Source organism: Gymnoscopelus braueri, assembly GCF_963280865.1.
Source record: "Gymnoscopelus braueri genome assembly, chromosome: 8".
Taxonomy (NCBI): Eukaryota; Metazoa; Chordata; class Actinopteri; order Myctophiformes; family Myctophidae; genus Gymnoscopelus; species Gymnoscopelus braueri.
In genome coordinates, this window is record NC_137609.1 from 42,806,745 (window position 1) to 42,832,187 (window position 25,443).

Here is a 25,443-nt window from a genome sequence, read left to right on the forward strand (position 1 = left end):
GACCAGGCTGTTCTCTATGCAGATGAGTAAGGCTGGGAACGAGGCTAATTATGGGGGGAACAACCTGCAAAACAATTGCAGATTGACGAGCTCACAACGTGTTGCACCGTGAGAAACGCATTGTGAGCTTGTAGATTGGCCATTTGAAATAGCCTGAGTATAAAATACTACTAAAATAGGGCTTAAGTAGTTCATATATGTCATATATGTCTAGATTAGCAAGCACTATTCCTTCCAAAGGAAGAGAAGAGAAGAGGAGAAGAGAAGAGAAGAGAAGAGAAGAGAAGAGAAGAGAAGAGAAGAGAAGAGAAGAGAAGAGAAGAGAAGAGAAGAGAAGAGTCATTTGGTAAACGAGCGTGATAACATGCAGCACAGGTGTACTGATTGTACAGCACATGCACATACTTGCTGATGTATTCCCCGGTGAGTGTGCAGCCGCAGGTGTGGCATTTGAAACAGCTCACGTGCCACTGTCTCTCCAGAGCCAGCAGAGACTGACCCTGTTTAATCTCCTCTCCACAGCCCGAACAGTCTGAGTGAAGAAGAGAAGAGGAAGGGGAGGTGGCAGGTATATGCGAGCATTAGAAGCAGTGGTGTAAAGTAACTAAGTACATGTACTCAAAGTACTGTACTTAAGTACAATTTTGAGGTATGTTTTACTCTAATGGAGTATTTCCAATTTTCAGTACTTTTACTTCTACTCCACTACATCTCAGAGGCAAATATTGTACTTTCACTCCACTACAATTATTTGAAAATTTTAGTCACTAGTTACTTTGCAATTATCAATTAATATATTATAAAACATACATTAACCACTTCAGCCCTATTTTATACATAGGCTATTTGAAAATAGCCGATCTACAAGCTCACAACGCTTCGCATTGTGGAGCTTGTAGATCTTGTAGCTATTTTCAAACATTTTACTACTTTTACTTTAAATACATTTTGATAACAATACTTTTGTACTTCTACTCAAGTCAATTTTGAATTCCGGACTTTTACTTCAACGGAGTATTTCTACATTGCAGTATTGATACTTTTACTTAAGTAAAATATCTGAGTACTTTTTCCACCACTGGTTAGAAGGATGGAAGGGCGAGGGGAAGGGGAAAGCATGAGAAGCAGAAAGCAGAAATTAAGAAGACTGCATGAGGCGCTTGTCCCCTCTCTCACTCTCTCCTTCCTTTCTCTTTCTTCTACAGTGGCCCACTTTCCACCTCTTCCTCTCAGCGCTCACACTTCCTTCTGAGAGGATAGAATACCCCTATAGAGAGACACCTGGCCCTGGAACATGTAAGAGGAGGAGAGTATGTAAGACAGCCAGCATGAAATGACTTCTTCATTTGCAATGCTTTTATTTATCTATTCCACTGCCCTTTGTGTGTTGTTCTTAATAATTTGAGACGGTGGGAAAACTGAGAGTGAGACAGTGTAAGAGAGACAGACAGTTGGATGGTTGAGAGGGAGACAGTGTAAGAGAGACAGACAGTTGGATGGTTGAGAGGGAGACAGTGTAGGAGAGACAGACAGTTGGATGGTTGAGAGGGAGACAGGGTAGGAGAGACAGACAGTTGGCACTCGGTGCCGCGCTATGAGCTTGTATATCTGCTATTTTTGAATTGCCAAAGAAATCTTAAGTGACACAGATGCGTTCCAGGTCTAACTAGGCGTTGTAAGTGTGCAATTGATGCAGAAGATTGAGCAACTGCAAATATTGTAAAAGTGAAATTTATCAACTGCAAATATTGTAAAAGTGAAATTTATCAAGACTGAGCAACTATTTCTCACCTAAAATAATCAGAAAGAGTTTCAGTTGGACAGGCTGTACAGGAGCAACAGAGATTGTTTCCAGACAATCCATCATTGTTTTTCAAGCACAATCTTATTTTACAATTGGCTAGCTCGTTTTCGTATGTTTTTTTTTTACTTTCCTTATGAAAACTATAGTTTTTTCCATTTTGTTTTGTTTTTATCCTATGTAATTCTTTTTAAATGTGCAATAAACTAAACTAAACTAAACTACTGTGATGTTCTAATGGAAACCACTATACCATTGAAGGTCACACCAAATCTGTATTCGTTTTCGTGATAAATCCCAGCATGGCAAACAGCAAGGAGGAGTTGTTGGCTACCTCCTTCCTCCGTCCTGACTCCTGTTCCCCTAATGCACTCGCAATGTGAAAAGTCTGACCTAACTCCTGTGTGTGTGCAGTATTATGTGCACGCGCACATGCATGAGTATTTGTATTATGTGTGGTTATCGGGCAAATGTGCGTGCGTGCATGTGCTGAGCATGTGGTTTAAGTGAAGCAGTTCAGGTCACGAGTCTGCCTGCAGGCAAACAACTAGTGTTGTACTCTACTGTGCTACAAACTTTACACTGTAGTGTGTGTGTGTGTGTGTGTGTGTGTGTGTGTGTGTGTGTGTGTGTGTGTGTGTGTGTGTGTGTGTGTGTGTGTGTGTGTGTGTGCGTGTGCGTGCGTGCATGCGTGCGTGCTCAAGGTTAAAGTTTTCTTTATTGTTACATCTTGTATACAAGTACATAACAGTCACATAATTATATCCTCATACATTGCAGCAATATAAAAAAAACATCTTTATCCTACTGTCCTGCTATAAAATGAGATAATTATCTCTGTCCTCCCTTCTGTCTGTCTGTCTGTCTGTCTGTCTGTCTGTCTGTCTGTCTGTCTGTCTGTCTGTCTGTCTGTCTGTCTGTCTGTCTGTCTGTCGGTCCTTATCTGTCTGTTCTCATCTATTTGACTCCTCCAGTGGGTTGACCAATCGATCTGTTCTTGGACATGGGCAATGACCGCTGGCAAATGAAGGGAGTGAGGAAGACAATTTTTCACTTATCACACATTTAAGCTGTGAAGCTCAATAAGATTGCTGTGGGAGCTGGGGGGAGTGACTCACACAGCAGTGCCATGGTTAATTGATCAGGAGGAGTTTTGAAATGTCTAATTGTGCTCTCCTTTTTGGAGAGCAAATGGGCCCATTTTGCACCAACCTCATTCATTACATAATTTACGCCTCAGTGTCAGCTGGAGGCAAAACAAGGAATATTGCGTTGGATTCTATTAGCCTGGTAAACCCTCCCTCCGGAAATCTCATTTCTATTTGATTCCAGGAGTGAGTCTGGCCTGAAGGCTTGTATGGGCGTTTCTAGCGCATTACCAAAAAAACGAGCCTATCAGCGTCGTCGCTCATCGTTCTGTGATTGACAGCAAAAGTTGGCCAATCAGGTGGCGAGTTCGAGTGAGCCCGAATGGACCGGAGTGCAGCCTGAGTGCAGCCGACCAAACACGAACGGCAGCCATTGTTTCTGTGGGCAGTTTTCTCCGCTGTTTTAGAACTTCAAAAAGCTCTCAAACTTCTTTTTTGAGGCACGGAATTTACTTATAAGATATCGTTTGGATAGAATTTAGTTGTTTAACTTCATATATGTGGTCAATTAATCATGACAGAGCCTATTTAAAAATAAATATTCAGAGAACCGGCAGGGGCGGGCAGTGACACGCATGTATCCGAATAAGGCAACCTATTTTGAGCATGGCCATCTCAAAAGTCCCGTTGCGTCACATTAGTCGCGGAGGTGGTAAAAATGCACTGCAATTGGCTGAAGGGGAAAAACGATCATTGGCTGAAGGGGTTGTCAGTCAACGGTATTACTCCCGCCCAACTCCAGCCCACAGCCACTATTGCAGAATGGGCGATCAGGCCAGACTCACTCCTGGAATCAAATGGAAATGAGATTTCCAGAGGGAGGGTTTACCAGGCTAGGATTCTATAGCAATCACCTCAGAATAGTAGCACAGTTTTTGGTAGTAGGCTAGGCTGGCTACTCACCTACTGAAAATGCATACACCTATCCTATAGCTGTGTTGTTGAGTACTATATGAATGAATGAGAATGGCGCTAACTTGGAAAATTATCGCATAAAACCCATCTCCAGGGTTTCTTTGGTTTCTTTATTAGTTGTCTTCATCGATTTTATTTGACTGGCAGTGGCAGCTGTTATGCGAGTAGGCTGGGATCAATTCGCTTTGCAAGTTGCTGATCTGGTCTGGGTCTATGGCGGATACAGAAACGGTGTGTGCGTGTATGTGTGTGCAAATTACTGGATATAGTAGGAGGCTCTAGACCAGATCAGAATTATCTGTTTGGAACAGAAACCAAAGAAAGGCCCAGACCTGGCCTAGAGGTCCGGGCACCTAGGCTCATAAGCAGCCTGACAGCGCACCGTGGGTTCGAGTCCCGTTCCCAACTGATTATCTGTGGTAGGTATGCATACATATCTATAGGTTTGTCATGTCCATTAATCAGAAACAGATTAGGGAACTAGAACAAAAATAAGGTATGGTTTCTCGTAAATGAGCCCATTAGTGCATGAATGATATGTGAGTCAGGTGTGTGTTCGAGAAGACCTTGTCCCTGGTTTTCTTATGGATGCCAGGGTCGCAAAAACAAACAAACTAAATTGATAGGCAGCGCTTGGCATTGGATGTATTGAGTCTACCTTGTTCAGCTAATGTTTTGCCTCCACTTACACCGTGCCCACTGAGAGAGAAACATGAAAACATATACTATAACCAGTAGTTCTTCTAGCAGCAGTATTGGGAAGAACAGTTTGTTCGTTGGATCTAACATTTGTCATCAACACATCTTTCATGTTCAGTAATGTGTCTCTGTCATAATCTCAGGTATGCAGCTGCTGCAGAAGTAAAAACCAAAAGCAGAGAAAGAGCCACAAACGTGTCGCCATGTCCAACGCCATCTTGTTCAAACTGTGTGCATGCATGTGTTTGTGTGTGTGTGCATGCGTGTGTACGTGTGTTTCTTACAACTGGGTCCGTGGACCTTGACGGGCTTGTCGGTGTTCAGACTTTGCGAGCAGTGCTGACACACACACTTCTTCCCACTGAAGGTCACCCTGTCTCCAATAGGAAATGGGCTCCTGGAAACACACACACACGCACACGCACACGCACACACGCACGCACACACACACACACACACACACACACACACACACACACACACACACACACATAAACACACACACGTTAGCCATCAAGTACAATGGGTTAATTTAACTTTAAAGGAGTAGTTCACCCCAAAAATGACTTATTTTCTATCAATTGCACACCCCATGAAGCCTTGAATTCATGGATTATTTTTAGTTTTTGTCACATTCCTAAACCAATAATTTGATTCCCGTCTTCTACCGGCTAATGTATCCGGTAGGAGACACAAAGTAGATTCTTTGTGTCTCCTACCGGAAATACACCCGGTCATCAAATTATTGGCTTAGGAATGCGACAAAAACAAAAATAAATCCATGAATTCAAGGCTTCATGGGGTGTGCAATTGATAGAAAATAAGTCATTTTTTGGGTGAACTCCTCCTTTAAGAGTCTGTGCCACGTACCAAAAATAGCAGATCTACATGTACATGTTCACAACGCGCCACAGCACATGGTGAGCTGCTGAGATAGATCTGCTATTTCTAGTGTGTGACACCAGCACGCAACTAAGTATAAATGAGGCATAAACTCCAATCTCAACCCCTAAACCAAATCTCTAAAAGCTTAATCCTAACCCTGTCAAATTGTACTATAACTGTGAGAACATTTTGACCGTAGAAACAAACAATAAAGCACGCACATCCACTCACTAAAACCAGGTGCTGGGCTGAGGTCAAAATCCCAAAAGAACTAGAAAAAGTGCTCCTCGGAGCACAGGTCTCCGCCAGGTTATTGTGGGCCAGCAATGCTCGGAATTCGCCAATCAGGATGGAATATGAAAAATCGGACAGAACCGTCTTGATCAATTGACTATAGAGATAATGTGTACCAATTTGCATTATGCTTGGACAAAATTCGTAGGAGTAATATAAAAAGAAAATGTTTAGCAAAAATCGGCCTCCTGGTGGCGCTATAATAGGGCAATGTTAAAAGGGTGGCATTTGTTCCTCAACGTAGTGTGAATGTGCGTGCAAAACTTCACTGCAATCGGACGCTGCGTTCATGATTTGAGGCATTTTGTTCAAAACGGGCCACTCCACTCCTTTAGATGCCAATCAGGATGAAATATGAAAAACAGATCCGTCTTGATCACATGACTATATAGATCATGTGTACCGATTTGCGTGAAATTTTGATAAAATCTGAAGGAGTAATATAAAAAAAATTGCAGGTCTTCAACATAGCCGTCTATTAGCGAATAGTGACAAAGCCCTAAACCGGAAGTTTACGGAATGCTTTGGAGTCTATGAGCGTTTGTAACTATTTGCAGTTTACATGAACCACGTGACCGGCGCCGTTTATGCCCCCTCATTGGCAGAACTCTCTAATACAAGGCTCTGCTTTACACCATTATTGGACGTGTAAAGGAACCAGATAAATGTTTACGCTTTGGAGCATGACCCAGTGTGCAGACTTTATTCTTTTTGACAATTTGACCTTTACAAGTATAGTGATATAAATTACACACACACACACACACACACACACACACACACACACACACACACACACACACACACACACACACACACACACACACACACACACACACACACACACACACACACACACACACACACACACACACACACCTGCATTTGCTGCAGATGAAGCAGTGAGGGTGGTAGGTTCTGCCCATGGCGGACACCACCTCCCCCGTGATGTACTGGTTGCAGCTGTCACACTGGGTCCCATACAGTCTCTGGTAGTCCTCTGTGCAGATGTACTCACCGGCCTGGTGGAAGAAACCTGACTGCACCAGGTCACAGCCACACACTGGAGAGAGAGAGAGACAGAGAGACAGAGAGAGAGACGAGTTGGTTGTTTATCTCACAATATTGTAGTAGACTTCATATAACGTAACTTACATGTGGAGATACCTGGTGGAATTGAACTACATGGAGGGAGTGTGGGACAAGAGATGAAAGAAGAAGGGGTGGTACATGATATGTTATGGAGTTATTGATTGATTGATTGAAGAATACTTAATTAGACAGAAATGTAAACAGCACAAGGTACAGTCATACATTTGGGCTAAAAGGATAACACAAAAAAGTCCTGAGGACTTGTTTCCATTGTGGTCCTATTGTATTCAATTCATCAACATAGCAAAAAAAATGAGGTTATGAGGTTTGACGGGAAGGAACACACTTGATCACACTTTGTCAAACTCCTCCCGATTTCCAGTTCACACAGAACAGAACAGGACTGACTCCCATTCATGCTTCAGCCTTTCACATCCCTCCTTCACCCTCTCTATCCTTCTGTCTCTCTGTGTCTCTCTCTCCCTGTTCTCTGCCTCAGGTTACTCACACCGGGGGGGTTGGGGTTGGGGGACTCCAAGCCAAAGAATCCAGAGTCAACCCCCATCTCACCCCAATTAAACCAAAGCAACCAAGTACCAAACGGAACAACCAGCAGCTGAACAAAAAAGGGTTTTCAAAGAAGTTCTGCTTTATTCCAAAAAGGTGTGGACTGCAGACTTAATAATTCCAAGGCACTCGCGTCTTTGGTGAAAAAATATAGGATTTATTTTGAGCAAGGCAACACATTATGAGAAGGTCTTCATCAGGGTCTGTCTGCAAGCTGACCTCAAACCCTAAGGACCAACATAGTGATCAGTTTTATCTTTAAGTAAAGTTTCTGCCTTTATTGATAGGAAAGTAGGCTGACAGGAAATGGGGAGAGGGATGGGGGGGGGGTGACATGCAGAAAAGGTCATCGGGATCGGGAGTCGATCCGGCGACGCGCTGCCAAGCTGGATTACCAGCCTATGTGGTAGGCACCGACGCACCGTGACCGCTAGGCCAGCAGGCACCCTTTCCCAGCTTATTCTGTACTACCTTGATAAACAATCTCACGTAGTATAAAGTTGTGATCCATGCCTTGTGACGTTTGGTTTAAGTGTTACGATTCACAGACACACGCAGACTCATTCTGAGTCAGACCTACACATAACAAAGAAACAGCAGCTCTTCACACACCTTGGTGTTGGTGTGAGAAAGTACTGTACTAGCAACCACCCCGGTATTAATCTGTTAATCTAGCAGTTTCACCCTCTGCTGGGTTGTCATGTGTGTGTGGGGGGGGGGGGGCATGGTGGCTTTCGTGCAATCTGTTATCCTTGACCTTTAGCGGGTTACCGCCATAATCGCCATAATCGTCTCTGAAGGATTAAATGAGTGGCCATATAATCTGCTTTATTACACTACTTAATCTCTACACAGAACTACAATATATGTTATGCTAGTGTGTGAGCGCGTGTGCGCCCCGTGTACAGTGTATGAGAGAGATTATGGATTACAGCATCCCTTTTACTGCTTTGTGATACAAACAGTAGGAATGTGTATTTCTACAGTATGTGCGAGTATGTGCCTGTAAATGCATGTGGGCATATGGGCATGTGTACATGTGTGTTACACCAACTGTGTACGGTACGTGCACACACATGTGCATTGACAGTATGATAAATAGCTTTCATTTAGCCAAAGCAAAGTCTGTCAGCTAAGTGATTGCTTGTGGTCCGGTCTCTGTTGAGAGATGTTTGTGCGTGTGTGTGTGTGTGTGTGTGTGTGTGTGTGTGTGTGTGTGTGTGTGTGTGTGTGTGTGTGTGTGTGTGTGTGTGTGTGTGTGTGTGTGTGTGTGTGTGTGTGCTGAGTGGCTGGTTTGTGTAGTCTCTGTGGATGTGGTGTGGTGTGTGTTTCAGCTTAAAGGAGCAGAAGAAGCCTTTATTACTTTGCATTAGGAGTGCAAAGAGATTAAATAACATAAAAAGGTCAAATATCGCTAATAAAAGGAGTCTGTTGCTCTTCTGTTGCTTTTCCATCCATATTTCACTAATAATCCCCAGGCCGCTGGCCTAGCGGTCCGGGCACTTAGGCTCTAATATAGCCTGACAGCGCATCGCGGGTTCAAGTACCATCCTCGAATGATCTTTGATGTCTCTCCCCATTTCTCTCTCCCTGATTCCTGTCCATGTACACTATATACACTGTAAATAAAGGCAGAAAAGCCCCCAGAAAATATCAAAAAATTATAATAAATGATTTCACTAATGCATCACAGTCATCGAATACGATTTCAACCACAATTTCCGACCTCATTTACTGATGACTTTCTCATAAATTGCAATGTTTGATTGATCGAATACTCAACAATTTTAAAGGCACAGGCACTACAACGAGTTAGAAGCACGCCAAATGAATGATACAAAAAGCCAGAGGCTTTTTTCCATTGTGGTCCATTTGATTTGTCACTTCAGTGTTCCTACTGATACACTAGCCATTTAAGCAGTCTCTGTGACTGAAGCACCTTCCACCCATGCCCCAATGATAATGTTCAGCAAAATTCTTTGTCTAATTGAAAACATGTTTTCAGAGAACTAAAAAGCAAAAGCACAGAAATTGTTGTCGCCACTCAACCTGTGTTATCTCAGTGTCCTTCAGTTGGGCCTTTCAGATAAGAGTCACAGGCTTTACTGCCTCGTTACTGCGTTTTGGAACCAGCTTGGTCACGAGCTGGGTGACTTTGCCATCTTGCTGTGCACTGGCATGAGCATCGAGAAGGCTCTGCTCTTCAACTTCATGTCAGCCTGCATGCTGCTACCTGGGCCTGGCGGTCGGTATCCTGGCCAGCAACAGCTTCTCACCAAACTACACCTTTGCCCTGACAGGTGTCATGTTCCTCTGCATTGTATTGGTGTGTTCCCAGAAATGAATGAGGTCAACCAGATAGAGGAGGAGGCAGGTTGCCAGCGCTTCCTCCTGACATTTTCCATCCAAGAGGCCAGCCTGCTTACAGGCTCTGCTATTATTTACCTTCTGGCCACCAGCGGTGGAAAAAGTACTCGAATGTTTTACTTAAGTAAAAGTACAAAAGTATTGGTATAAAAAATTTACTAAAGTACCAAAAGTAAAAGTACTAAAATGTTTGAAAAAAGCAGATCTACAAGCTCACAACGCATTGCGATGCGACCCGTTGTGAGCTTGTAGATCTGCTATTTTCAAATAGTCTAGGTATAAAATAGGGCTAAAGTGGTTATGTTTTATAATAATGTATATCTGGCAAGTAACTAGTAACTAAAGTTTTGAAAATAATTGTAGTGGAGTAAAAGTACAATATTTGCCTCTGAGATGTAGTGGAGTAGAAGTAAAAGTATAGACAATTGGAAATACTCCAGTAAAAGTACCTCAAAATTGCACTTAAGTACAGTACTTGAGTAAATGTACTTAGTTACTTTACGCCACTGCTGGCCACCTACTCTGGATAGTATGATGGGCTAGCGGCACTAGACAAAAAGCAGACCAAAACTGGTTTTGACCAGTGTAAATGGGAAGGCCAAGGCAGCAGCATCATCGACAAAGCCCAATTCAGCATTGATGATTATGTAACAATCTATGTACAGTACCCTGGCCAGAGAGTTAATAAGCTCACGTGTGTTTGTGAAATCAATGGTTAAATAGTTAAGAGTTCCCTGTGTGTTTCATTACAGAGTTGTAGTAGTCACATAATAAAGTAATTTTTTATTAAATCAGGGTTTGGAGCTGTTTTGCCATAAATGCATCTCAACTGATGCATCACCACATACAGCTGGGTGCCTTTAAAAAAAAACATTTGCCCTTGCCTCTCAGATAGCCTGAGGCCGCCACTGGTCTATTTATAGGAAAGGTAGCATTTTGTTTATTTTTTATTGGATTTCTTAATTAAAACAACAACACGGTGTTCATTGTTTGTCATTGCCAAAACAAGACAAAGTGCTCCTCGGAGCACAGGTCTCCACCAGGTCAGGTAGGTTATTGTGGGCCAGCGATGTTTGTAATTCAGTCATTATAGGTGTGGAATCTGTAGAAGTTGAGGGGGATAATGTTGATGAAGTATTGATGAAGTTATTGCACAAACTTTGGATGCCAGTCTTAGCAAATCAGTATGGAATATGAAAAATGTGACAGATCCGTCTTGATCACATGACTATAGAGATAATGTGTACCGATTTGCGTGATGTTTGGACAAAATCTGTAGAGAGAAAAAAAAATTGTTTAGCAAAGATCGGCCTGCTGGTGGCGCTATAATAGTCCAATGTGAAAAGGCCTATTGGGAATGTGTGTGCGTTTCACAGCAATCGGACGCTGCGTTCATGATTAGAGGCATTTTGTTCAAAACGGACCACTTCTGCAAACTTTAGATGGCAATCTTAGCCAATCAGGATGGAATATGGCTGGTGGCGCTATAACGGGCCGATGTGAAAAGTGTGGGCAACTGGTTCTGTCAGCCCTCCAGGGAGCACACACAAACACGGATGGACGGGGGCACAAAATTGGAAGCAGACAATTGTCTAGACTAGAATGCCATTGTAACTGCAGCATTACGATTTCTATTCAATGGAACCAGGGGCACTAATTAGAGACACTAATGTTCCGACCCCCTGTCTAGGGTAAGGAAGGTAACATAATAATGGAGGACAACGGTAGTCTCAAAAGTGAATTGCTTTTATTTTCGTTTTTTAGCAGAGACTCCAACCTCTTTTTTGTCTTCTTTCTTTTATTAGTGCAAAAATGACTTCAGGGTGCCGGTTTACAATGTAGTAAAAAGAACTGACTAATAAAGAAGATAATTACCCCTAACCTAAATCCTTAACCAAAAGAAAAAAGATGTACTTTCTAAACTCACTTTTCTAACACTTAGAAAGTGTCCACTGACTTTTATTCATATACAGTATATAGAGTATAACGCACACAGACAGGTGACAAATGAAAGGAAGACCCAATATAAAGTGTCTTATAGAGCCTCCAGAACCGTTTCAAAGTGCCTTGGCATAGATAGATTGTACAAGTCTCTGAACTCTACTGGAGGGATGGAACACCATTCTAACGAAAGCCATTCCCTCAGTTGGTGTTTTGATGGTGGTGGTGGAGAGGGATGTCTAACACAGGTGTTCAACTGCAGTGGTGGAAGAAGTAGTCTAATGTTTTACTTTAAGTAAAAGCATCAATACTGCAATGTAGAAATACTATGTTACAAGTAAATGTTAAGGTATTCAAAATTCACTTGAGTAAAAGTATAAAATTATTATTTGTATTAAAATGTACTTAAACGTACCAAAAGTAGAACGTACTCATTGTGCAGAGTGTCCCGTTTCACAAGTTCAAAATGTATAGAAATCTTTTGAAAATAGCAGATCTACGAGCTCACAATGCGTCGCATCGCGACGCATTGTGAGCTTGTAGATCGGCTATTTTCAAATGGCCGAAATGTATATAGGGCTGAAGTGGTTCATGTATGTTTTGTGATAATAATCTAAATTTGCAAAGTAACTAGTAACGCTGTCAAATAATTGTAGTGGAGTAAAAGTACAATATTTGCCTCTATAGTGGAGTAGAAGTAAAAGTATTGAAAATGGGAAACACTCCAGTAAAGTAAAACAATCCTGCAAAAGTGTACTCAAGTACAGTACTTAAGTAAATTTACTTAGTTACTTTACACATCTGTTCAACTGGGACGAGACCTGGTGACCGTGAAGGTCATATAGCATATTATTCACAAAGTCTTCATACTCAGCAAACCTTTCGGTGACCTATTGACCCCTGTAGACAGGAGCCTTGTCATTCTGGAAGAGACCACTCCCAACAGGATAGAGATGTTTCTATCATAGGATAGAGGTGATCACACAGAATAACTTTGTATTGATTAGCAGTGACCCTTCCCTCTAAGGGCACATGTGGGTCCAAATCATGCCCCCCCCCCCCCCACAGCATAAAAAGAGCCACCTGATCCCCTCTCTGAAGGGGTCAAGCATTCAGACCTGTACCGTTGACTTGGTGTATGCTATTGCTACACAATGCACAGTGGTGAAAAGTAACTAAGTACATGTACTCAAGTATTGTACTTGAGTACAATTTTGAGGTATTTGTACTTTACTCGAGTATTTCCAATTTCCAATACTTTTGCTTCTACTCCACTACTTCTCAGAGGCAAATATTGTACTTTTACTCCACTACAATTATTTGAAATCTTTAGTTACTAGTACTAGTACTACATTGTAGATTTTGATTATTATTACAAAACATACAATAACCCACTTCAGCCTACTGTCAAGGTAGCAACGATGCCCTATATCGGCCATTTGAAAATAGCCGATCTACAAGCTCACAAATAGCCTAAGTATACAGTACATAGGGCTGAAGTGGTTAATGTATGTAACAATAATACAAATCTTCAAACTAGTAACTAAAGTTTTCAAATAATTGTAGTGGTGTAAAAGTACAATATTTTCCTCTGAGATGTAGTGGAGTGGAAGTAAAAGTATTAGAAATTGGAAATACTCAAGTAAAGTACAAATACCTCAAAATAGTATTTAAGTACAGTACTTGAGTAAATGTACTTAGTTACTTTCCACCACTGTGTGCGCTTTCAACCAGAAGCTGCTGACTTCAATGCCGCAATATTGAACCCTCTTTTACACTCACTCAGAGGCTTTTTCTCTTAGCATCTTAATCCCAAATGTATGTCAACTCGGCCTGCTCAGCCAGTTTGTATACAAGCCACAGAGCACGATGTCGTATCATGCATTACACCTGCATAAGGGAGAGATAAGAACGCATCGGTGGACACAGCCCCTAAATCACCCTTTAGTTGCCTTGCTCTGCAGCTCAGTGCGCTCAGAAACACAGCCTCCCAGTCCCAGTATGACATGATATTAAAATCTGTGGTAATATGCAAAGGGAGCCAACTCTGCAGCATCCTGCGGTTTAAAGCATCAGAGAATAGGCTGTCTCAACTCTAATCAAGATAATGGCCATAAGCCCAGTGGAGTGAATGGATATGACCTGATCTGAGCCAGCTTGTTAAGTGGCTCAATGAGCATGTGTGTGTGCGTGTGTGTGCGTGTGTGTGCGTGTGCGTGCGTGCGTGCGTGCGTGCGTGCGTGCGTGTGTGTGTGTGTGTGTGTGTGTTTGTGTGTGTGTGTGCGTGCGTGCGTGCGCGTGCGTGTGTGCGTGAGAGAGAGAGATAGTATAGTAGTTTGTCTGTCTAATTTATTGCACTCTTTCAGGGTCAAATTAAAGCGGTAAAGACAATAAAGACACATTAAAGTGGAGAACATTGTCGCTACCTTGACAGTAGGCTGACGCTGAAATAATTGCTTACTTTTGGTTCATTAAAGACCTAGAAGCCACCATGTTTTTATTGTCTAGAGACAACAATGTTCAAGAGCAGCTGAAGTGCTAAAAAATGCTCGAGAATGCTATTTATCATTTGACATTTCAAACAACCCACTTTTCTGGCAAACGGCCACACAGATCCACTGGGGCCCTTTTAAAAAAGCGCTATCCTTTTCTGTGTCTTAATGATGTATTGCTCTTGATTGCATAACTCAATTGAATGGACATGAGCACCAGGAAAGCACCTTAATTGTGAATTGTAAATATTTTATGATTGTGCAGTGAAATGCCCCATACAGTACACAGGGGGACCATTACATAAAATCTAATCTGGCTCCTCTCTGTTTACACCGCACTAAAAGGGAAAACGATTTTTTTAAGGGAAACAACAGACATCCCTAATTCCCAAACTGGGGGCTAGAGTTACAGAACTCTGTCCAATCTGGGTTATCTAACCTACAGTACGTTATACAATGTTTTCATCACTAAAGAAACACAGAATCTGAATACAAAATGTTATGACTGGTCCTCGTTCAGGAGCCAGACTAGATAAGACAGTGCCTATTCATCCTTTGCTCAGTGGCCTTGTGGTTAAGAGTGTCCTGAGACTGGGAGGTCGGGGTTCGATCCCCGGGCGAGTCATATACCAAAGACGAATAAAAATAAAAATGGTACCCAATGCCTCCCTGCTTGGCACTCAGCACCAAGAGTTTGATTGGGGGCCCTGTGAAATACTAGCATCATGTCCAGGCGGTGTACTGCCTCACGCTACAGAAACAGGAGATACATGTAGGCTCCTGACCTATGGGGCCACATGGCCGTTGGTTCACAAGGCTACTATTCAACCTTTGTGGCTACGTGGTGCCTGTCTGCAGTTTGAGCCGACAGAGTACTCTGTGGCCAGCCACAGAGTACAGAGTACAGAGTGCTCTGTACTCTGTTAACGCTGTGCTCTGTTAACCCATTAAAACCGGGAACGCATCTGTGTAACCACTTTAACCATTATTTTATACTTTGGCTTTTTAAATCGTGAAAATGTGTGTAAATCTTAATCTTTATATATATTTGTTTTTAAAGCGAACATCTTTAACTCAAATGTTTGCTTCTGGTGGGTCCCTGGAACAACATATTTTGAGAAGCATATCAATTTGGGGGCCCTTGACAGGAAAGAGTTTGAGAACCACTGATTATAGCAACATAAGTTAGGATTTAGAAGACATTTGTAGAATCCCCAGAAGCAAAGAGTTGAGTTAAAAATGTTCGCTTTAAAAATATACATATTCAAAGTTTTGAGCTTGTATATCTGCTATTTTTGAATAGGATAATGTTTTAAAAAAGTATAAGATAATGGTTAAAATCTAAAATGACAGACTTAATGGGTTAAAGCAGTGATGTTGAACACTGCGCGTCCCACCTACCTGACACATATTATTAAGAAAGAAATGCACTAACCTCACCATTGATGAGTCCACGGGACGCATCGTACAGTAGCTTACCCTGCTAATGCTACGCTATATGAACAACAAATCTGTGTTGAAATCATAGAATAGCATTTATTACCGTCTGCAGATGCTTGGGGTAGCACTTTTCTACAAGGATACAAGTTTCAACATAACACCAACCTGAAGTGTGATCGTCTGTGCCATGATTTTGCAAGTGTGCAATCATTTTACGTTTATATCGCTATAAAATAAATAGTGTTACCCTGTAGATTCAAAAGAAGTAGCTGGAAACTATACTGCTGGCCAACAAACAATTGCAATTATATTTTCTGCTCCGAAAGTCTGCCCCCCTCCCTGTCTCAGCATGTGCTCAGTCTACCATGAGTGCCTCGCTCTACATTGCCTGTTAAACACTACAATTTGTCAAAAAACACATTATATTGGGGACCCATTCAATTTCATAGGACTCACTTCAATGACCACCTGTGGCCCCCGTGACTCACTACATCGAAAACAGTCCAACTTCTTTTGCTAACTCGACCCCCGATCTTTAATAATAATAATTAATGAGTTTCCCGTATTGATATACTGTCATCAGCCTCAGGATTCCAAATGGCTCTCTTTCACAGCAGCAAAACAAATAGATTTTAGTAGAGCCCGACCGATATATCGGTTTGCCCTATATAACATTTTTGATTGGGATTGCTGTATTTCCTTTCTGCTAAAGAATTTACCTTTGAGTATAAATAAAGAACGCTTGACCTCTTGATATATCAGTCATTATTAGACTTTTTTGAAGACCTTCTATTCATGAATTGTTTTGAATATAGGGCATACAGTAACTTGTTAAATGAAAGGAAGTTCGGTTTAGTGCATTTTATAATTAGTTAGTTTAAGTTAAATGCTCTTTTCATACATTGAAGTTTAATAAATATACTGTACTTAATTTTAAAATATATATTATTTGTTTCTTAACAAGTTAAATGTTCTCAAATAGAAACTTTAATCAAGCCAAAGTTTTTTAAATAGATTTCCAGAGTGCATTTTTATGTATATTGGTCAAAACATTAGTCTGGCATTGGTCAGGCTGTAGAGTTCAGCAGCAGAAGCCATCATTGTCAGTACTAAACAAAAATCAAAGGTTTCCAGTGTGTTCTCTGTCTCTTGGTGGTGAAACGGCTGCTGTTCTAAAATACCAGCCTGACCTTTCTCTGTCCGACTGGAACTAATGCTGTTCACAATAATGTGAGACTTGTGGCTAAAAGAGGACTGAGCACGCGTGCAAGCAAGCGAGCGCACATAAAGCACATGCACACGCACACCCACACACACACATACGTACATACATACATACACACACCCACACACTGTGCACACAAGCAAAACATGCACATAATCAAACACATGCATGCATAATGCATGTGTGTAAATACACACGTGTATATACTACACGTACATCCAGTAATATATATATGTAATATATACACTAATATACACTGTAAAATGTTAATTTATCCATTTGTAAATCCAGGGGGGAAAAATGTAACCAAATGGACCTGTAAGGGTTCATTTGTGTAGTTCAATTAATACTGACGATTGTGCTACTGTATGTATTCCCAGGCTTATTTTAATGAATAAAACGTTATTTAACCAATGTGTATTGTAGAGCATGTTAATAACAATTGCAGTGGTTGGAGGTGGTCTCCCTACATGCTTCCACTGAGAATTGTAGACCCTGATGTTGAGTAGGACACACAGGTCTACTGGTTGACAAATAGTACTGCCAGAAGCTCATACAGAGGCGCAATATCTCCCCCTGGACAAGCAAGGATGATCCATTGTTTGGTCTCACACATGGGAGATGCATGGGTTCAAGGTACTGTAGGACATAAAGGTTATGGATTGCAGCATTAAACGCTCTCTTCCTTTCTCTGTCTCATTCACTTGATTTTATTACCTTAGTAAACCTTTTCATAAAAACTTTATGTTTTCAATCGCTAGTTTAAAGTCTTTTTTAAATCATCATGTGCGTTTAGTAAATTATGGTCCCATTAATTAGAAAATTAATGATAACGTAGGGTATGTTTCTAGGGTTTCTACTGGTTCTACTGAATGAAGACCCGCCCTCGCTGCGGTTGCAGCCAATGGCATTAATTTCCGGTTGCATTTCGGACCTGATATAGAAAGATGGCGGATTTGAAATCGCTGAATAATAGGCTTCATTTACGGTCTATAGAAAGCAATGGCGTAACGTTGTCCATATTTTTTTACGGTCTATCTATGGTCTCATCTATGGAGACAAACACAGAATCCCAAAGCACAGCAACGGCCCATCATCCCCAGACACAGCTCCCCATCCATTACAGCCCACAGCACACGTTTAATAGCGTCTAAGTGAGAAGCTATTTAATATGGCCACGAGCAGGCAAGACTTGGAGCTGCTCATACTTGCCCTCTCAAGAGAGCAACTCCAGCATATTCATATTTCAGACCATGGGACAGTTCCCTTAGTTTGTCCTTTTTATGGCATAGCTCTGTGGGGGGGGGGGGGGGGCGTCTAGGAATGGATCTGTCTGTCTGTCTGTCTGTCTGTCTGTCTGTCTGTCTGTCTGTCTGTCTGCCTGCCTGCCTGCCTGCCTGCCTGCCTGCCTGCCTGCCTGCCTGCCTGCCTGCCTGCCTGCCTGCCTGCCTGCCTGCCTGCCTGCCTGCCTGCCTGCCTGCCTGCCTGCCTGTCTGCCTGCCTGTCTGTCTGTCTGTCTGTCTGTCTGTCTGTCTGTCTGCCTGTCGGGCTGTTGTTTGTCCATCTGTCTGTCTGTGTCTGTCCAGGGCAGGATGTTTTATATATTTTTTTATATTTCAATTTAAATTAAAACAATTGTAATGGATGAATGGCAGCTGGATTGGGCTGAAAGACCTTGCCCAAATATGGAGTTATGTGTCGTAGATGCATCATACTGGACACATGAAATCCAAGATCCATATGGGAGCCCCACTGTTATTATAGCCTGGTAAACCAACCCCCCCCCTGGAAATCACATTGCATTTTATTTCACGAGGGAAGGTTGCTGAATGAAAATGAAATTGAATTCCACGACCGGGTGGTTTACCAGGCTACTGTTAGACTCTGTCTTGTTTTCTACAAAATAGGTATATATCTTGAAATTGATTATCCATGATTATCCAGCAGTAAGAAAAACTAACCATGCATTCACAAGTTCTAAAGTAAGTTAGATATGACGTTTAAATCATACATGACTGAACTGATTATTTAATTGCTCAAATGTAATCGTTTTACCTATACTGATTGGAGCCAATCGCTGAGATGATGATCCAGAATGAGGAAGCACTTGATTTAGCATGGGGAAAATATGCGCTTAGTGCTGAGTCAGCACACATAGTAGGCTAAATGCAGCAGACCTCAAGTATTCAGAACAACAGGTGCGGTCGGACAGGGTCAAGGGTTTGCGAGGTCTCCAATGGCAGGTCAATGGCATTTCTCAAGGGAATTGACAGGGCCCCACTTGTTGAAGAACACCAGTTGGCTGTAGTCTAATAAACCAAAACTAGAATTTTAAACCATCAGCCAAGGTTCCAAAGTGCTTCACAATAGTATAAAAACAAGAGCAACATGAAGATGAAAGCATTAAAACATCCATAAAACAGATTGAGAGTGGGGGGCGCCCACGCCCGCTGGCCTAGCGGTCCAGGCGCATACCACATAACGCGGGTTCGAATCCCGATCCCGTAAACCTTTGCTGCGTGTCACTCCCCGTCTCTCTCTCCCCGTTTCCTGTCTATCTCCACTGTATACTAAAGGCCCCCCTAAAAAAACAGATTGAGAGCGGTGGAAGAATCAGAAGAGCAGAAAGTGCAATCTAAGCTAAAGCACAAAAACATGAAACGAGGTGGATGGAGAGATAAGATAAGATATATCTTATATCTTATACGATAAGAGAGGTGGTGAATAAGCTAGAACTCCCTTCCTTTCCTCTGCTGGCGCGGTATTTACTACATTAGGGTCCATTTGACAGCAGTTTATGTGAATTGATTGTACTGCCGTTGTGTTGGAGAAGACAGAAATGCTGACCGCTAGGGCTGCCACAATCATGACATTTTCAGATTACCTTTTGGGCTTTCTAAACAAAAGTTGACAAATAACTTAAATATACAAAGCCTATTACTGAAATATACAAAGAAATGACTGACAAGGACTAGTACCAATAATCAAAATACATAATTACTATGGCCAAAACAGGCCATATCCTTAATAATTGTATACTTTCAAAATCATTCAAAAATAGCTGAGCACATTTTCTTTCTATTGTTTGACCCAAAACAGGGATGCCAGGTTGAAAGTGGTTAAAAGAGAGTGGACAACGATGTGGAAATAATGATGCAAATATGACATTTCTGTTTTTATACAGATGAATGGAAAAGATTCTAATGGTGCCAATGGTGACTGACAACACAGATGAAGACTGAATAGCCAATATGTCTGTCATGTGACTTGAGGCATTATGGAAGTAGAACAATAAAATAACAAACTGTTGACTTTTATTTCTGTTTGTTGAACAGTCTATTAGGACAACGCACCAGAGTGGACAGAGCACAGCGGTAATATTAACAACTTTGGGCCAAGTTTGACATTTTATATCGCCAACAGCCTCGGTCAGCTCAGTCATTCTCCAGAGAACCAGCTGTCTAGCTGCGGAGACCGTGGCAGGGAACCCTGCAACCCCTGGGCAGTCTGGGTAGTGACCCCTGACATGGTAGAACAATTCTCGCAGATGGACATATACCCTCTATGGCAGTGTTTGTCAGCAGTGAGTTGGCCAGGGCCCACACCTGGGTCACAAAATGTTCTGACAGGCACAGGGCAGAACTGAATTATAGTGTGATTTGACACTTTAGGTCCTATCAATCATTGACGTCCTCCTTTTTTTCTCCCTGGCCTTTAACTCTGTTTGAGTTTGACTGTGGTAAACCCTGGCCCTTGCTGTATACTTTTAAACGCTGTTTTTAGCCCTCTTTTACACTCCAGTTGTGTAATGTTTTTATTTGTTTGCTTCTTTTCTCCTGTTCTTGTCTGTTTGTTTTTTTAATTTGACCTTATACAGCACTTTGGTCGACCTTGGTTGTTGTAAATGTGCTTTGAGTTGAGTTGAGTTCTGGCTTCACTTCGTCCTAGTGTTGCCTAGAAACACCGCTCTACATAGGCCTGTCACAATTATTACATAATCGCTTAATCGCAATTATTTGAGATAATCCAATATTTATTTTCATAATAGCTATAATCATTTCCATGTTAGCTCTACAATCACAAGATTTCAACTGTGGAAAAACTGAATCACAGTTAGCCTATGCCCTTGCAATAAGTTGTAGAGTAAAGCACGTGTGCAAGTCTGCAATGCCTTGTGTGCTCTGGCTCTGTCCAGTCTGGAAGAGTTATTATACGGTATATAGTTTGGTTTTCTATCTCCGATGATTATCCGCTCTGTGCAAAATGCAGCAGAGTTTGAAAGTAATGAGTGCATTCAGGCAGCTCGAATTAGCATTTAGTGCCAGAGAGTACAGCAAAACAGCCGAAAATGGATTGTTGCCTTGTTATTCTTTCGCCACAATAGATATAAATGTAATACAATTAGCTCTGGGTTGGAATAAACACCCAGTTTGATAGGCTAATTTGATGCTACGCAGCACCCTCTGTGCTCTTCTCACCTTCTATTCTGTGCGTGCGTGCGTGCGTGGCGTGCGTGTGTGTGTGCGTGTGTGTGCGTGTGTGTGTGTGTGTGTGTGGGTGCGTGTGTGTGTGTGCGTGTGTGTGTATGTGTGTGTGTGTGTAGTATTGCATAAACGGTTGTTAAGAAACAGTGGTCGGTCAAATTTGTAAAAACCTCCCCATTAAAATTAAAATGGAATAATTGAGCGAGAGGAGGTCAGTGGAGTTAAAGTTAATAGCACATGAAAAATGACTGAATTGAATTCCACAGACTTAACTGACTTGCTTCCCCCCCCCCGTCTCTCTCTCTCTCTCTCCCTCAACCCCTTCTCCTCTCCATCTTTCTGTCTTTCTTTTTGTCCCGCTCTTTTCCCATCTCTCCTTCAAATTCGTTCTCTCCCTCTATCTCATCCCCCCCCCCCCCCACCACCACACCCCCCACCACCACCATCCTCTATCTCTCTTATGCTGTCCCACGTACCACGCTGTTACACTATAATTCTTATTACATTCCTCTCTGTTCCCTGTTCTCCTCACACACCCTGCTACGCTTGTTTCCCTATTATCTTTTGCTTCCTTCCTCACTCTGCCTTGCCAAACTCTGTCTCTCTCTGTGTGTCTCCGTTATCTTGCCTTCCTTCTGTTCGACTCAGCTGGCGGGGGTTCAGCTGGATTTTTTTTGTCTGGGAGCGTGGTGTAATTAAAGAGGCTGCTCTAGGCTATTAGGCAGCAGCACTGGAGGGATGGACGTGCAGACACATATGTACTGTAGGTATTCCACATCCCTTAAACCTCACCCCAATTCTGATCCCAACATTAACCCAACCCTGTTTCTAACACTAACCGTTAACCCAACCCTGATTCTAACCCTAACCATTAACCCAACCCTGTTTCTAACCCTAACCGTTAACCCAACCCTGATTCTAACCCTAACCGTTAACCCAACCCTGATTCAAACCCTAACCCTTATTTGAGCATTTCCTTAACAGGAATATATGAATGACCAATGATGCAGTCACGCCTGTTAGGCTGCCCTGGTATGGTTAATACTGAACCATCATTATAGGTTAGTCAACGACGGAATTACTCGGTTCAGACGATCCGTATTAAGCAATAATATCGATACTAAAGAAGATAGGAACACTTTGAACCGAAGACCCTATTACCTTGACTGACTCAATTCTGTCCCGCTGATTACTACTCGGGCATTCATTAAACTACCTCTAAGACGTTAATTCAACTTCTTTGAGAGAATCCACTATACGAGAATAATTTCCCTGACCAGTGATACTTGGGAACGTTTTCTGCCAGCACTAATATATTATTTTTAATGTTTTTTTAAATTATTTTATGTTCCTCCTCACACAGCAAAATAATGAGAAGACAGGCCTACGCATGCACGCATGCACGCATGCACGGACTGACGCACGCACACACAAATGCACACACAAATGCACACACGCACACACACACACACGCACACGCACACGCCACACGCACACGCACACGCACACGCACACGCACACGCACACACACGCCTACTGTAACTGGCAGAGAGACGGTACGTAACGACTTGACACTGGCTTAGGGTTTTCCAATGTTTTCTGCCCACAGCGTTAGCAAAAAGACACAAGGGGATGAATGGCGAGAGACAGACAACAAGAGCAATGGATTTTGAAAAGATGGAACACAGTTCCTGGAGGCTCTGTGCACACAAAGACTGGCTCATCGTGTTTGATTTATATGATTTGATACGCACACAAGCGTGCACGTCATGCACACACACATGAACTGACACTCACTGAGCATGAACATGCACCATTGCACTGGCCCCGCACGCACGCACGCACGCACGCACGCACGCACAAACGCACGCACATTATATACATCGGAATAGAATAACAGACACACACATACACATTGTACAAAAGCCACGGATGTATATGCACACTGTATCTCTCTCTCTCTCTCTCTCTCTCTCTCTCTCTCCCTCTCTCTCTCTCTCTCTCTCTCTCTCTCTTTCTCTCACTCTCTCTCTCTGTCTGTCTTTCTTTCTCTCCCTCCATCCCTCCCTGCCTCCCTCACACGCATGCACGCACATTCACAAAGTGAGTCAGTGCGGTTGCCAGTCAATGTATTGTAGCGGTGTGTAGTTATCCCTCCAGAGTTTTGTCCTTGGAAGAAACAGCCGAATCGTCCGTGACCGTCTGGAATCTGGATGACTGAATGTACACTAATACTGCAAGCACCGCCTGTTCACTCCCAGCATGCTGTACTAGCACACGCCACCTTGAACCCACAGTGGGTCTCAGTCAGACGCCGGAAAGAAGCAAGTGGAACAATGTGTGAATTGGCACTGAGCTGTATTTAGTCATACTTGCAGGTGTCAGTGTTTGAAAGCACAGCGGTGACGGACAGTGTGCTGATAAAGTAGAGAGGGAAAAGTTGAGAAAATTGAGAGTGGTTCTCAACATGAAGGTCTGGGGACCCTCAGGGTTCCTTGAGGGGGTTCCAGAGGGTCCCCATGCAGCTAAATGATTGGTAGTTATAGGAACCAATTGGATCTTTACTGGTCTGTAATGGTTCCATTTGAATACTCTCAGAGGTAAATTAACACTGAGGATTTTAAAGGGTAGATTGGGGTCCCAGAGATAAAAAAAACTAAAACGTATCAATTAGGGGTCCGGGCTGAATACATATCAAAACTGGAGGTCCTATTGTAGGCATTAAGACTGATTCAAACCCTGTACATTGGGCTTGTGAGTCCAGCGAGCTACAGTAACTGCTTTTGTCACTATCGCCTCCAATATGAGACTGAAACCTTGCACCTGTCATAGTTAATCATAGTTATATCCACTAGGCTGAGATTACTCCATGTCCTTACTGACTGTCCTTATGACAAGATGCCTTTAGACCAGTGGAGAGGACACAGGAAAGGACAGGAGAGGAGAGGAGAGGAGAGGAGAGGAGAGGAGAGGAGAGGAGAGGAGAGGGAGAGGAGAGGAGAGGAGAGGAGAGGAGAGGAGAGGAGAGGAGAGGAGAGGAGAGGAGAGGGGAGAGGGGAGAGAGGAGAGAGGAGAGGAGAGGAGAGGAGAGGAGAGGAGAGGAGAGGAGAGGAGAGGAGAGGAGAGGAGAGGAGAGGAGAGGAGAGGAGAGGAGAGGAGAGGAGACAGGACACAGGACACAGGACACAGGACACAGGACACAGGACACAGGACACAGGACACAGGACACAGGACACAGGACACACTAATAAGAGATGAGCAGAGGTGAGAGGAGGACAGTGTGGTGCTGGAGTGGGAGAAGAAAGGATAGATGGGAGCTCTGGGAGAGATCAAAGGAAGAGGAGGAGGAGGAGGAGGAGGAGGAGGAGGAGGAGGAGGAGGAAGGGAAATGCAGTATGTGAGCAGAAAGAGAAGCAGAGGAGGACTGAATGAAAAGAGGGGGATAGACGGAGGAAGAGAGGATGAGACAGCAGGGACCCCAGGGGAGGTATCACTGAGACTATCGATCTGTCCATCCAGCACACGTCTGACTGCCACCCTGACACTGTCCGTCCTCATCAATATACATCATCAACGTGGGACGCCATGACGCTTCCTGTGAGGAGAGCAGACAGGAGACACGTCTTTTCTTCTTCTGTTAGTTAGGGCTTCGGAATTGTTTCCTTCTTCACAGTGGTGTAAAGTAACTAAGTACATCTACTCAAGTACTGTACTTAAATTCAATTTTGAGGTATTTTTACTTTACTGGAGTATTTCCAATATTCAATACTTTTACTTCTACTCCACTAAAATCTCAGAGGCAAATATTGGACGTTTACTCCGCTACAATCATTTGTAACTTTAGTTACTAGTTACTTTGCAGATTTATAATTAATTTATTACATGTAAAACATACATTTTAACCGCTTTAGCCTTATTTTATACCTAGGCTGTTTGAAAATAGCCGATCTACAAGCTCACAACATGTCGCGATTATTTTTATATATTATTATATATTATTATTTATATATTGCAGTATTGATACTTTTACTTAAGTACAATGAGAGTACTTTTTCCACCACTGCAAGTTCTTCATCAATACAGAAGTTTCACC

The 25,443-nt window shown here is 42.6% G+C and overlaps 1 protein-coding gene across 1 annotated transcript in view; it reads right to left on the reverse strand.

The window, feature by feature from the left end:
- The window catches only part of LOC308091088 (actin-binding LIM protein 3-like), a gene marked incomplete at its 3' end in the record, with an annotated part of 92,886 nt that overhangs the window by 57,064 nt on the left and 10,379 nt on the right, over positions 1-25,443 (reverse strand). The window contains exons 3-5 of the mRNA XM_080436425.1: positions 6,622-6,805; positions 4,848-4,960; positions 406-532 (exon numbers count right to left, since the gene is read on the reverse strand). Coding sequence (XP_080292551.1) covers positions 406-532; positions 4,848-4,960; positions 6,622-6,805 — 424 coding nt within the window. The remainder of the gene's footprint in view (positions 1-405; positions 533-4,847; positions 4,961-6,621; positions 6,806-25,443) is intronic.